The sequence below is a fragment of the Physella acuta genome, unplaced genomic scaffold, assembly GCF_028476545.2.
Source record: "Physella acuta isolate Inbredline_101_S28 unplaced genomic scaffold, ASM2847654v3 ptg000902l, whole genome shotgun sequence".
NCBI classification, from domain to species: domain Eukaryota; kingdom Metazoa; phylum Mollusca; class Gastropoda; family Physidae; genus Physella; species Physella acuta.
The window spans coordinates 378,627-393,209 of record NW_026732419.1 but is presented as its reverse complement, the minus strand read 5'-3'; the positions used below and the strand labels follow the sequence as shown (position 1 = coordinate 393,209).

Below are 14,583 nucleotides of genomic sequence, written 5' to 3'. Positions count from 1 at the left end.
TTTCGAATTCCCCTAACGTGTCTTTATGTTGTGGTATCGTAGTGTAAAGCACTTGTAACATCGGTGTAAATCTGTTGAACGGTTTTTTTATCATGTACTAACTCGCATGTTGTAACCATGGCTGGTTTGACTTGATCTAATAAAGTTGACATGGTTAGTCATCTTATACACCAGCAGGGAAGGGTGGGGTGGAACGGCTTTGTAAATCACTGATTTAATTAATCTATTTTAATGAGGAAATGTATATTGAAACATGTAATTAATTCTGCAAGATGTTCTGCAACTATCATTGAAAACTCATGATTATCACAACTTTTTGCTTGATGTTTTTAATGGGCTTTTATTATTGTTAGAAATAAAACTTTTGTAGCGTTACATCACATTACAAAAAAAAAGAAAAAAAAATAGATAAAAAAAAAACTATAAACAAAAAAATAAAAAAATCTTAACCTTTGCACGTGAACTAATCAGCAAGACTTTACCATAACGCGTGAAAGGTTTTTGTAGTCTGCTTGACATGAAGATAGTTTGTAAATAAATGACCAGAGGTCAAGTATAAGCTATCTGGTCTTTATCTCTAGCTGGTTCACACCTTAAGCCGTCTGTTTTATTGCTTGGTACGACGCATGGATGTGATCTACACTAACTTGTTTCATGCTGAGGATTAAGCCGGTTTTTAATTAAACCTGCATGATAGCTAATCTGATTTTAAAATTCGCGTTAGCCTATTTTATAGTTTACTAATCTTTGAGAATGCTTTCCCTATAAACATTATATTAGGAGTAAAGAAACCAGTGTGGTAAACTAGTTTTACAAAAATGTTATGCACATACTTTAATTACAGGTTTATTTAAGTGCTTTATTTTTTATTTATTTTTTATAATATTTAATGTCGATTACATATTTTCCCTTAGTTTTATTCAATTTACATAGCACAAATAAATGCATTTAGACATAACCACAACAGTGTAATGCCACTTATATGTTAGTTTAATGGTGTTTCTGTTAATTATTTTTTTATAACCCAAATTTAATTTAATTAATTTTTAATTCTTCAGGCTGGTCGACGAATTCTTGACCTCTATGATGATCTCAGGGATGGACACAACCTTATCTCTCTATTGGAAGTCCTGGCTCACGATATACTGGTCAGTAAGCTGGGCTTGTGGTCAATATGTTGTCGTAATGGCTGGGTCACTGTTAGGTCACTATGTTCCTACTGTCTTTTTGTGGTCACTGTGTTCCCGCTGTCCCCTTGTGGTCACTATGTCACCGTAATTTCTCGGTCACTGTTACGTCACTATGTTCCCGCTGTCCCTTCGTGGTCACTATGATGACGTAATGTTTATGTCACCGTCCCCTGGTGTGTCAGTCTACCAATGACGTTGTACGTGTTAACAACAGCCTACAGGTCTAGATCTAACAGAACCCTTCACTACTCCACAGCCCCGTGAGCGAGGTCACATGAGGTTCCACAAGATACAGAATGTACAGATAGCATTAGATTTTCTGCGCATGAAAGGGGTAGGTACTCGTGTCTCTTAAAATTACTTGTCTTCTCCAGTTATCTCCCTTGGTTTCGTTTTTTACCTCTCACGGAATAAACAATTATTTATTTGGATCTACAAACAGAATAGGCCTACTGTTTTTTAATAACAGATAAGCATTTTTGTTACACCATGTTTTGTTTGTCATTAGAAGAAAATTTGTTGTAGCAACTATTTTGTTTTATAAAAAAAAAATTGTGATAAATATTTTTTTGACTTTGAAATTGACAACTATATTAATTTTTTATTTAATGATCACTAAATACATGTGATGTGTTATTATATCATGAGACTACAAAATGTTCATTGTCTCCAATCTGTGAGAAAGGTGGGGTATGAGATTTCAAGTTATAGTAAGCATTAGCAGATAAACCCTGTGTTTATTTTTTATTGGTAAAATGATACCTCAAAACAACTGAAGTTAAGACATCAGTTTGGTGATACAAAGTTTTTGTCAAGGTGGTGTCATAAATTTTGTAAATTTTGAGAAATTGCATCAAACCTATTTATAAATTCATTTTGAGAAGCAAATCTAGCTTCAATTTTATTTTTACCAAAATTTAAATTTTAAAATTAACTTTTTCTTGTTCACTTGAAAGTCTTTTCTAATCTTTTATTAATATGAATGTTATGTTGCAAAACATGAGTTAACTTTATAATCTGTCGGCAATTTTTAATTTAAAAATCGTATTAATATTTCAGATCAGAATTGTAAATATTCGATCAGATGAAATAGTAGACGGCAACCCCAAGCTGACATTAGGTCTGATCTGGACTATAATCCTCCACTTCCAGGTAAGAGTAGTCCCCCCTTGTAGGGTAGGTGTTTTTGTTTGGCTGTACCTTGTTTCATGCTATTTCTTTTTTCTTTGGTTGTAGGGGAGGTAGGGAGATGAGAGTCAAAAATCATTTTTTTTTTAACGAACTTATACAAACTATTAACATTTCTAAAAAAATTAACGTATCAGCAATATATTGTTCATTATAATTTTCAAACAAAATATATAAAAAATTAGTTTGTATTTATATTACTTGTTGTACTGAACAGTTTATAACTAGTGAACCATATCATTAATACCATGTGATCATTTCCACACCTGTCCTATAATCCACCACACCTGTATTTACTGTCCATGTTGTCTGCATCTAGTAGTTTACTACCAGTCACTAATATATCACCTGGGGGTTATTTTTTATTTTTTTTAGGTTGCATTTTTCACCTGATCTAACATCTCTCTCACTCTCTCTTTTTGCCTCATTATCATTCTCTCATGGCTTGCAGTTGTTGATAAGACCTGTGTCTAGCTGTGATGCATTTCTTGTGTTTCAGTCTCCTTCTGAAAGGAAAAAGGTACTTTAGTCTTTAATTATCTGTCCAAAAGATCCCCAAAAACACTTCCTTCCCATGTTCAGATATAGAGAGTACCTTATCTTACCTTCACAAGAATTAAAAACCTTTACATTAATACATTTTGAAGATAGATTACAAAGGTATATATAGAAACACATGCACACACACTCACTTGCATACACTTACACCCAGGCATATGTATTTATAAATATATATACACCCAGACATCTGTATTTATAAATATATATGTATATATAAACAGACTACATATTAAATTTGTGCCAGTTTCTGCATCAACAAGATGCACATTAATATTGAAGAAACAACCCCCCCCACTACCCCACCCCCACACCACTACCCCCACCCCCACACCAATCTTCCCCTTCCTTGTATTATGTAAAGCTCTATCTTGTGTATTATTGTCATCACTGTCTGCTGTTGTTTTAAACCTGTGTATGCCTAATTGTTTAGCTGCTGCGATATTTTGTTCTATCCGCTTTTTCAAAAATATCATTTCTTTTTTTTTCTTTTTTTTCTGTTAGTTGTTGCTACATTATAGATTTAAATTACTATGTAGAAAGCCCACTATAAACCAACTTTCCTGCCCAATCCCCAATTTAAAAAAAAAAAATGTTTTCATTTTCAATGTGTCAGTTGGAAATATGAGCTGGACTAAAAATTCTACTTCCGTTTTGGTCAATTTTTTTTTTATTGAGAACAAAATGTAAACATCTGAGAATGTAATGGGTGGGCTAAAGAAACGAATAACTTTTAACAATGAAATGTTTAAATTGTACTCTGAAATTTAGCAGTGGTGCTGGTCTCTGTTGTAGTTGTAAGTTATAGTTGGTTCACCACATGATGTTTGAGGCCATCGTGTTGGTGCTAATACCTGGGTACCATCTGAGTTGGGTGCTATAATCCAGAGTTGGATGCTAATACCGTCCTAAGTACGATGCTAATATCACCTTATTTTTGGTGCTAATATCATCCAGTGTTGGGTCCTCAATGTCTATATCTACGACCCATAAATGTGGGAATAATGTGACTATATGGAACAGAGGGAACTTCCGTGTTTGCAAGTATAGTAACAATATTGACATTGGTCTGTACGACTGTAGCTACATAGCCCATCAGCCCGTGGGGTGGGGAGTCTATGGGCTGTACGACTGTAGTTACATGACTCAGTCCATTCATTAGCCCTTGTGGTGGGGAGTCTATGCGCTGTACTACTGTAGTTACATGACGCCCATCCATTAGCCCTTCTGTTGGGCGATACCTGTATCATCAGCCCTTGTGGTGGGGAGTCTATGGGCTGTACGACTGTAGTTACGTGACGCCCATCCATTAGCCCTTCTGTTGGGCGATACCTGTATCATCAGCCCTTGTGGTGGGGAGTCTATGGGCTGTACGACTGTAGTTACGTGACGCCCATCCATTAGCCCTTCTGTTGGGCGATACCTGTATCATCAGCCCTTGTGGTGGGGAGTCTATGCGCTGTACTACTGTAGTTACGTGACGCCCATCCATTAGCCCTTCTGTTGGGCGATACCTGTATCATCAGCCCTTGGGGGTGGGGAGCTTATAATAGTTACGTGACTCAGCCCATCTATTAGCCCGTGTGTTGGCATTGCACCTTACCCCGCAGTGCTACACCTATGAAAGCATATCCCCTTACATTGGCAGATGGGAGAAGTTCAAGTAGTTTCTATTTCATCTTTTTTTTTCTCTCCTTGCCAGTGCTTTTTGCTTTGGTGATATGGGTTTTCTTATGCAGGTTCCAAGATGTGTGTGGATGGGGGAGGGGGGGGGGGGTGTTGATACTGATCCGTAAGTTTGAAGTGTTGCATGAGTGATCTATTGTTGTCCAAGTCACAACAGAAATGAGTGAGGTGCCCTGTGACGTCATGGCCTTGGTGTTATCAGATGTGGAACAAAGGTGCAGCCAGCCAGATTTATGTTCTACACCCGCCACAAAGTGCCAGGGTTGGCTCTGATTACGTCACTGATATACTGGCCGGCTTCGCGTAAATTACAACCGCAGTTTATAACTAATCAATGTCAGTTTTAATACACGTGTTTGAATATAAGTTGTGCCATATATAAACGAAATAAATTATTTGTTTTGACCGCACAAAAGTGTGCGCATGTGAACTGTGTACCCACTTGGCCAATAAATCTACGATACCTTTTACTCTCAGTTACAGCATGCAAGCTCTCGTCATTGTATGTTGTGCCTGCCCATGTCCATGAATTTCGCGGCCGTCGTGTTTGTTGTTGATACAAACAGCCTCCACTTGAACTGTATACAACAATACAACCTTCTGGCCCGGCTGGGCGGCGTTGATGCTGCAGTATCCCATCCATGCCTATGTGGAACACAGCGGGTAACGTAAACGACTAGCACAGTGGGAAGTCAATTGAAAACTTCCTGAATTTGTTGAAAACGCCCGGGGAAGATGAGGGAAATAAGTCAGTGAAACAGATTGAAAGGGATATCACCCGTACGTTGGCAGTAACTGTCACGAGCGTGGTGCCTTGAGTTTCTCCATCTCGCTGCCCGTGTCTTCGTTTATCTACACATTATCTAGTTATCGCCCCTCCACGTCATTGTGGAGAGATTAATTAGTTTAATTAAAAATTAAGTGGCCGATGCTAGAATGCTATATTTCCTGATGGTTCATGCCAAGCTATGTCTTTACTGGCGCATTAAGAAATTGTTTTCGAACTGAAGGGCCTGAGTAAGTCTTTACTAGTACTTTAAGAAATTATTGTTTTCTTATTGTACCTCAATCAAAAGCTTGAGGGAAGGTTAAAGCAAAACAAAAAACAGGTTGTTTATTTTAATAGTTGTCGAAACAATAATATTAACAGTTGGGGTGATGTTGAAATAAAATAATCTGATAATGAAGTTGGTCGCCGCCGTGTTTGCTGTGTACAACATCAGCACAGCGAGCCGTCAATACATCAGCCGGCTATCACCGGAGATAAAGACCTACTTCCGGCTAGCTTTCCACGCGTCTGGCTTGTGTTTCATTCCCTTTTCATCTCCCTCCTGTTATGATCCACATTTGATTGCGTCGTTTCGAATCCTAGAAGCGGGTTGCTGGTGTGAGATCAGACTTGTGGGAAGTATTGAGACACACGGCGGGGGGGGGGGGGGGGGAGATGAAATAAAATTTCATGCAGGAAGATAAGGTTGTGGTGCTGTAATCCATCGCCCGGCCAGACGTTTAGATTTATTTCACTCCGTTTGTTGATGTAGATGCCGAACCGCTCTGAAGGTGAAAATCATTCCAATGCCCCTCTCCACCCACACCCCACCCCCACCTCACTTGCGATTAGTTATCATTTACCTGGGGCTTTCATCATTACCTGGTCACGTCTTTGTTGTCTACGAGCGCGCGGAGTTTTGAAGTTGAGGTGTAATGTTGTTTTGACTCCTATCATCCAGTCTGCTGTTGATTTTGCCCTTTGCTAAACGTATTGATTGGCGCCTTGTAGTTTACCTGCTTTCCCACAAAAATTGTTTTCTTCTTTATTTTTTTGGCAAATATAAACAAAAGTTATATTTCTTGTTCTGTGTATCATTGCTTGCCGGCTAGCTTTCATAACATTTGAACATCCGCGCGTTTTAGTAATGCGCCTTTTTATATTCTGATTAGTTCTGATATCTTTTATATTAAAAAAAGATAACCGTGAAAGTATGCAGATGTTGGGCCCGGGTTGCCAATCATAATGATGCTTGTGATTCACTCAAGCAAATAAACGCCGGCAGATTTCAAAATAAAGTTGAGATTGTTCGGGTGATGGCCCCCTGATTTCCTGCGTGACTCGCGGGAAAACTTGTGTTTACATTCCTCGCTGTCTGCCCGTTCTTCCGTTAGCAGAGCGCCGGTCTGTGAGGTTTTATTTTAATCGTGTTGCATTTCAACCGCCGTATGAGGTCACCGACATGGGCAAAAAAAAGCTGATGGTGTAGGGTAGGTAACAATATAAGTAAAGAACTATATTAGAAACTAAAAGTCCATGGGGCAGGTGAAGTAGAGTTCCCCTGTTTCTATGACCTCGGCATAGTACGCTTGAATTGTGTGGTCAGCACTACGCCACGCGACCTTTACTTTCCATTACGTGAGTCGGGTACCCATCAGAGCTGGGTAGACTCAGTTGCGACCCGATTATCCCCTATTGTGGATTACATTTAGGACGTATGATTTCTCGTAATCGCTGTTTATCTTTTTAAAACCCAAAATCTGGAGTAACCCACCTTTTTTACGTCATTCTTAAATGGAATGCTTTAATCTTATCAAGTTTAAAGTTAACTATTAGTCCTCTACTATTATCAGGGTTGGGAAAGTGTTTGGTCATGTTTATGTTATGTGGCTTTGTGGCTGTCAACTTGTTATTGTATTTAGCCTGATAACAGTGAGACACTAGTCACTTTAGTACCAAAGATCAGTACCGTAAAAGTCACAAAATACAAACACGTTAATCATTTCTGTTATATAATACCGTATGTTTGGGGAGCATTAATCATTACATGCGCTTCGTTTATGTTTAGATTTAGTTTACACATTAATAATGTGTTGATGGGTAGTTCAAGTTGAAAATATTCAAGGCTTCCTATTGTATCATATTTTATTGATAGCGTCAAGATGTATTTCGGGTGCTAGTCTTATCAGTACTCAGCATTATGGAGGTTTATGTGACAGTCTTACATACAGGGGACCGTGCAACATAGCGGTGCCTGCGTGTTATGAACCTTGGTAAACACGGTGCCCAATATGATGACGTACATGGCACAGACTGGAATCTATGAATAGCAACCCATACATTTTGGGCGGGGGGTTCCCCTCTTTTTGTGTACTCCAGCGTCATGTGATAATAACAAGTCAATCAACGGCTAATTAACATCTAGCATATGACTCGTGGTGGTGTTGGGGACGTGGGGGGGAGGGGGGGGTTAATATTAAATAATGTTCAGCTACTTGAAATTTAAAATATATATTGGTGCATAAAGTAACTAAATAGAACTAATACCTAGACAACGCTCTCCCTAGTTGAGTGTTCTACCAAGTTGGCACATGTATCTGTATGTCTGCGAGCCACGGAATGTACGTAACACTCTCAGACAGTGCCAGCACGCGCGCCTTTTGTCTGAAGATGCCAAGCGCCGACAGATTTCTTCGCCCAATTTCCCTCAACTCTCCATTTTTGTGTTTCATCCCTCGCTCATCACGGGGCTCCACCCCACCCGCGAGATGCCTTTTCTGTCCCATGCTGGGCACGCAAGTTCGCGTCGTCTACTTCTATCTAAAGTATAATCAACGCATTCTGACGTCCCGATAACTGTTTTTCTCTATTTCTACTCTCTTTATTCTGGTAACTTTTAAATATTTTCTTACCGTTTTTTTTTTTTTTTTTTTTTTTTTGGCTCAGCAGCATAGCTGAGGACATTGAACAAAGGATTAAAAGCGCAGGGGAGATAAACTGTGGGTCGTAAAAAAAAAAAATGGTATCTGGGTGAGATCAGGCCGACCCAGAACAAAGGTGATCCTTCTGGCAACAGTGTGAAAGCGCGATCTTAAAACTGTTTTACACCTATTTTCAACTGGGTACGCCCTGTTTTGTTTCCTGGTTATTGTTATCTTATGATAGCAGTAAAAAAATTATCTCACTCCCTGCCCCCTTTTGTGTTCAGGTAGATAAATTACGTACTGGTAAACTAAATCAGGTGATGTTGTTGTATAATAGAGTCTAGGTACTGGATCAGCGTGTTGTGTATGTAAACATGGTTCTGTTGTCTGATGTGAACTATGACATTTTTGAGACGATATCAAAGGCTGGTTGGAAACGAATGCCAGCGCCCACTAAGAGAGCTATTGTCTCTACTGTCGAACTCATGACTGTTCGGATTATGAAACATTAGGGTGAGGGATACGCCTTCACCTGCAGCACTTTTGGGAGTTGGTGTCTGTACCAGGTCTTGTGGGGTGGGGTCGTGTGTTACTCACGGAATGTGTGGGCTTAGGGCGTTTGTTACCCACGGAATGTGTGGGCTTAGGGCGTGTGTTACCCACGGAATGTGTGGGCTGGGGTCGTATGTTACCCACGGAATGTGTGGGCTTAGGGCGTGTGTTACCCACGGAATGTGTGGGCTGGGGTCGTGTGTTACCCACGGAATGTGTGGGCTGGGGTCGTGTGTTACCCACGGAATGTGTGGGCTGGGGTCGTGTGTTACCCACGGAATGTGTGGGCTGGGGTCGTGTGTTACCCACGGAATGTGTGGGCTGGGGTCGTGTGTTACCCACGGGGTGTGTGGGCTGGGGTCGTGTGTTACCCACGGATTGTGTGGGCTGGGGTCGTGTGTTACCCACGGAATGTGTGGGCTGGGGTCGTGTGTTACCCACGGAATGTGTGGGGTGGGTTCCTGTGTTACCCACGGAATGTGTGGGCTGGGGTCGTGTGTTACCCACGGAATGTGTGGGCTGGGGTCGTGTGTTACCCACGGAATGTGTGGGCTGGGGTCGTGTGTTACCCACGGAATGTGTGAGCTGGGGTCGTGTGTTACCCACGGAATGTGTGGGCTGGGGTCGTGTGTTACCCACGGAATGTGTGGGCTGGGGTCGTGTGTTACCCACGGAATGTGTGGGCTGGGGTAGTCTGTTACCCTCACAAAGTGTGCGGAATGGGGCTGATTGTTGTTACCCATGGACGACTTTAGGCCTTGATTTATCCATCTTAGGACCCCCTCGGTACATCGTGTCAAGGCCAGGGGCGTCGCTTAACATCGATAGTTTTATGGTCGGGCTCATGATAAGACTGCTCAGCCACGCTCTTCAAAATGGTAACGAGTGCCCCCCTGGGGTGGCGCACCCTCTCTCCACTCCGCCCTAGCAGCGCCATTAGTATGAGCCTTTGATTTACGTAGCACGAGCATGCTGTGTATAAACTCAATTAAAATGGGCTTGTCTTTACTAGGACATGTCTTTACGAGGGCTTGTCTTTTTACGACCAACTCCTGACCATCTGGGGGAACTAGTTTTAATTAATACATTCCTTGTTTATTGTTTTGTTATTTATTGTTTTTGAGTATCATCAACGCGATGTGTGGTTAGTAGTTTATACACTCGGTGATTATGTCTAGGGTAAGGTTTAACTTCAATGTTTTACTTTCTATGTATATCTGTTTGGAGTTTCATGCACAATGACATATGTTTACATATACAGTCAACATGCAGGTGCTAAATACGACCAAAAATGAGTTGAATGATTACCGCATTACACGATAGTGAATCTCACCTTAATCGAATCATGGAGGAAAACGGGGCGGGGACTATGTTTACATCTTACCGAAATAGATAACCCTTTTTTTATTTCATCCATCAGCTTCCATCTTATCAATCAACGTCCCCCCCCCTCCCCCATATTCCATGTTGTTGAGAGCTCTGGTACCGAGCCTCGTGTTGAAGAACTATCAGGAGCGAGCAGCCCTCTACCTTGGCATCCCCCCCCCCCCAGCATCATTCCTACCTTGGCACCCCCCTTACCTTGGCACCACCCCTGGCTGAACTAGACCGGCCCTCCCTTCCATCCCGGGCTGAAGATCAAACGTAGCAGGTTAGAGCGTGGTGTAGTTGGTATCCTACCGTAGTGGCCACTTGATGCTGGAGGATCGCGTCGTGTTTGTTTTCTCTTGTTCCAGCCGTCAACACAATCGACGGGTCAGTGCTAGTGTGGGAGCCGTGTTGCCGGCCACCGTTTCTTTAAGTGGATCTTTAAGTGTCGGCTAATCCTATTTGGCTAATCAGCGATTGTTACACCTGCTGTTTCGGCTTTCGACTCTAAATACTTATGTTTTTTTCTCAAGTGGTGTTGTTTATCTGGATGTAAAGCTGTGTTCCTGATTGTTATTTTAGGTGAAGGTGGGTTTTCCGTAAATAATACATGCGTTCACTGATTATACTATTGTGTAATTAAGCATTTAGTGTACTTGAGAAGTTTTGACGCATTTTTTGGGCTGTTTATGCTGCAGTGTTTTGGTCTTTCAAATAGTCTGATAGGGTTGTATAGAAGTTTTTATTTGCTGTTGTCGTTTCCTTGATTTAACAACTAGAGAGACACAGGTAAAAAAAAAATCTTTCGATACTGCTCTGTCCTTCTGGAGAACGTAGAAGAAGCTTCAGTTTGTGTATAGTTTTAAATGGCATTAGTTAATGTATTTATCAGACAGTTGGATGGTGGTTTAGTGTAGAGTAACGTAAGGATGGTAGCTGGTGATTGTCCACACATTTCATAGAAAAGGTTGCCGTGTTTTGTTTATTGATCTGGAATGTGGGGGCGGTATACCACGTGACCCGGGCAACCCTAAAGAGCAGGCAGCATCTGGCAATCAGCGGTATTAGGTTTTGTTACATCAGGTAGCCATCACACCTGATTAGCCCGTGTTTATTTGTGGGGTGGATTGGGTTACACGGGCTTAGGGTTTAGCGAGTCACTGTGTTTGGGATGTATGGGGTTAAAGTGACTTTAACCGTGTTTATTTGTGGGGTGGATTGGGTTACACGAGCTTAGGGTTTAGAGAGTCACTTTGTTTGGGATGTATTGGGTTAAAGTGACTTGGGTATTTGGCGAGTCACTCTTTTGGGATGTATTGGGTTAAAGTGACTCGGATATTTGGCAAGTCACTCTTTTGGGATGTATTGGGTTAAAGTGACTCGGATATTTGGCAAGTCACTCTTTTGGGATACATTAGGCTTGAGTGACTCGATTGGGAAGTATTGGGTAATGGAGACTTATGTATTTAGCGAGTCATTAAGATGTGTCAGGGACTTTATTGAGCGAGTCACAGTGCTGTTGTGATGTATTGGGTTACAAGGACTTTAAGGGTAGCGAGTCATTCATGGCGCCGGTATTACCGTACCACCTCTGGTATTGCCGGTATTACCGTACCACTTCTGATATTGCCGGTATTACCGTACCACCTCTGATATTGCCGGTATTACCGTACCACTTCTGATATTGCCGGTATTACCGTACCGCCTCTGGTATTGCCGGTATTACCGTACCACCTCTGATATTGCCGGTATTACCGTACCACTTCTGATATTGCCGGTATTACCGTACCACTTCTGGTATTGCCGGTATTACCGTACCGCCTCTGGTATTGCCGGTATTACCGTACCACTTCTGATATTGCCGGTATTACCGTACCGCCTCTGGTATTGCCGGTATTACCGTACCACCTCTGATATTGCCGGTATTACCGTACCGCCTCTGGTATTGCCGGTATTACCGTACCACTTCTGATATTGCCGGTATTACCGTACCACTTCTGGTATTGCCGGTATTACCGTACCACTTCTGATATTGCCGGTATTACCGTACCGCCTCTGGTATTGCCGGTATTGCCGTACCACTTCTGATATTGCCGGTATTACCGTACCGCCTCTGGTATTGCCGGTATTACCGTACCACTTCTGATATTGCCGGTATTACCGTACCACTTCTGATATTACCGGCATTACCGTACCACTTCTGATATTGCCGGTATTACCGTACCACTTCTGATATTGCCGGTATTACCGTACCGCCTCTGGTATTGCCGGTATTACCGTACCACTTCTGATGACATTAGGTACCGCTCGCCCGAGTCTGTAGTACATGTAGACACATGAGACTAGTTAAACTGCATGAACGCACCGTCACAGGGTCCATGTCTGTTTACATGGCTCACGGGCGGGCGTTTTTTTTCTTTCTGCCAGCACTGAAGTGCGTGAGTACTTGACGTGAGAAGGGCTGGAGAACTTGGCGAGTCCGATCAAATAATTGAGATGTTTCATGGTGTGGTTATCTTTTGTGTTCGTGAGTTGTAGTCGCCTATCTCCCATCTCTCCTGATTTCTCATGTATCTGACTGTTAAACTTATACTTAACTTATTCTAAGTTATGCCTATATGACTGTTAAACGTATATTTACCTTGTTATCAGGTATCGGACTATTGAACTTACACTTTCATAGATATTACGTAGCTGGCTATTAAACTTACACTTACCTTGCTCTGGGGTATCTGGCTATTAAACTAACTTTTTCTGGGGTTAAACTGATATTTCCCTTGTTCAAAGTTAAGCCTACATGGCTGTTAAACTGATACTTACCTTGTTCTGAGCTATTGAACTTACACTTTCATAGATCTAAGGTAGCTGGCTGTTAAACTTACACTTACCTTTCTCTGAGCTATGTACCTGTGTGATACACTTTTCCCTCCAACACAGATAAGCTTGTCTGTGATGGCTGACTACTGTTTCACCTATCTGACAAGGACAGAAACTTTCAGTTCTATTTTTGTTCTGTACAATCTAGCAGACCCACTACAACAACTATATAGTTAGGCATCTGTTACACTAAAAGACATTCAAGCGAGGTTTATGCTGTAGTAAGGTACCTGTACGGTAGTTGACCTTACCTGAGCGATACATTCAGTGGTGTTTAAAGCTGAGTACTTCATCTGGTAGCTGTCTCAACCTGCTGGTTATCTTACACTCGACTCGCTATATTTATAGAGATTGTATTTTTTGTGGCTATGTAGTTCAATGTGGCATGATACTTGATGTGGCCAGGTATTTCAGTGTGGCCATGTACTTCAATGTGTCAAGGTAGTTAAGTGTGGCCATTTAGTTCAATGTGGCCAAGTAGTTCAATTTGGCCAGGTACTTCAATGTGGCCATTTAGTTCAATTTTGCCATGTAGTTCAATGTGGCCAGATTGTTTAATATGACTAGGTACTTTATTGTGGTCAGTTATTTGTATTTATGTATTGAAGCACAGCACGACACTGACATATGATGCCTGCAGTAAGCACGACACTGACATATGATGCCTGCAGTAAGCACGACACTGACATATGATGCCTGAAGTAAGCACGACACTGACATATGCCTGCAGTAAGCACGACACTGACATATGCCTGCAGTAAGCACGACACTGACATATGCCTGCAGTAAATACGACACTGTGCCTGCAGTAAACACGACACTGTGTCTGCCATAAGCACGACACTGACATCTGCCTACAGTTAGAAGTTTATCCGTAGAACCATCGCTCCATCTGCCACACCGCTTATCTCCTGTAATTTTTATCACACAAACCTTTATTTTATGCCTTCTCTAACTCGGTCTTGAGACGATACGAGTATCTCATACCTTTGGGCTAACACAAAAAGCAGTTGCTTTGTTTTTAAGTTAGTTTTACGCTGCAAGACCGACAGAAGGATGCGTCGTTTTATTCGTGGTGCCCTGTTGTGCTGAGGTCAGTGTATTCAGTTGAAGGTGACACTGTTTCTGGATGGCATTCTGTCTCGTGATTGTGTGGATGTTATACGGCTGTATAGATAGCCAATAGTTTCGTATTTAACCTTCCTTGTGCAGAATGATCATTTTTCAACACAACCTTCGCTATGTATTATTTCATGTAAAAGTTCATGTAAAAGTTGGTACTTTAGCGTTTGGCCGAGCTTCTCGCCTCTATTATTGTGTACAGAACACTCTCACAATATGCCTGTAAGGTTTCTGTTGACGCCAACATTTTGACGTAACTGATCAGAGTTGGAAGGCTTCGTTTTGTTTTTTCTTGTTGTTTTTTTTTAATTAACCCATGTGTCTACCAGCCAATATGTGTGTAAACATC

General features: G+C 41.5%; 1 protein-coding gene across 12 annotated transcripts in view; it reads left to right on the top strand.

The window, feature by feature from the left end:
* LOC131953051 (uncharacterized) overlaps nt 1-14,583 on the top strand; it is a 192,351-nt gene that overhangs the window by 45,210 nt on the left and 132,558 nt on the right. For 10 of the 12 annotated variants that reach the window (XM_059316055.1, XM_059316059.1, XM_059316065.1 and 7 more), the window contains 4 exons: nt 1,059-1,148; nt 1,447-1,524; nt 2,250-2,342; nt 2,878-2,898. In XM_059316055.1, coding sequence (XP_059172038.1) covers nt 1,059-1,148; nt 1,447-1,524; nt 2,250-2,342; nt 2,878-2,898 — 282 coding nt within the window. The remainder of the gene's footprint in view (nt 1-1,058; nt 1,149-1,446; nt 1,525-2,249; nt 2,343-2,877; nt 2,899-14,583) is intronic. The other 2 variants (XM_059316063.1, XM_059316058.1) reach the window with 1 other exon arrangement.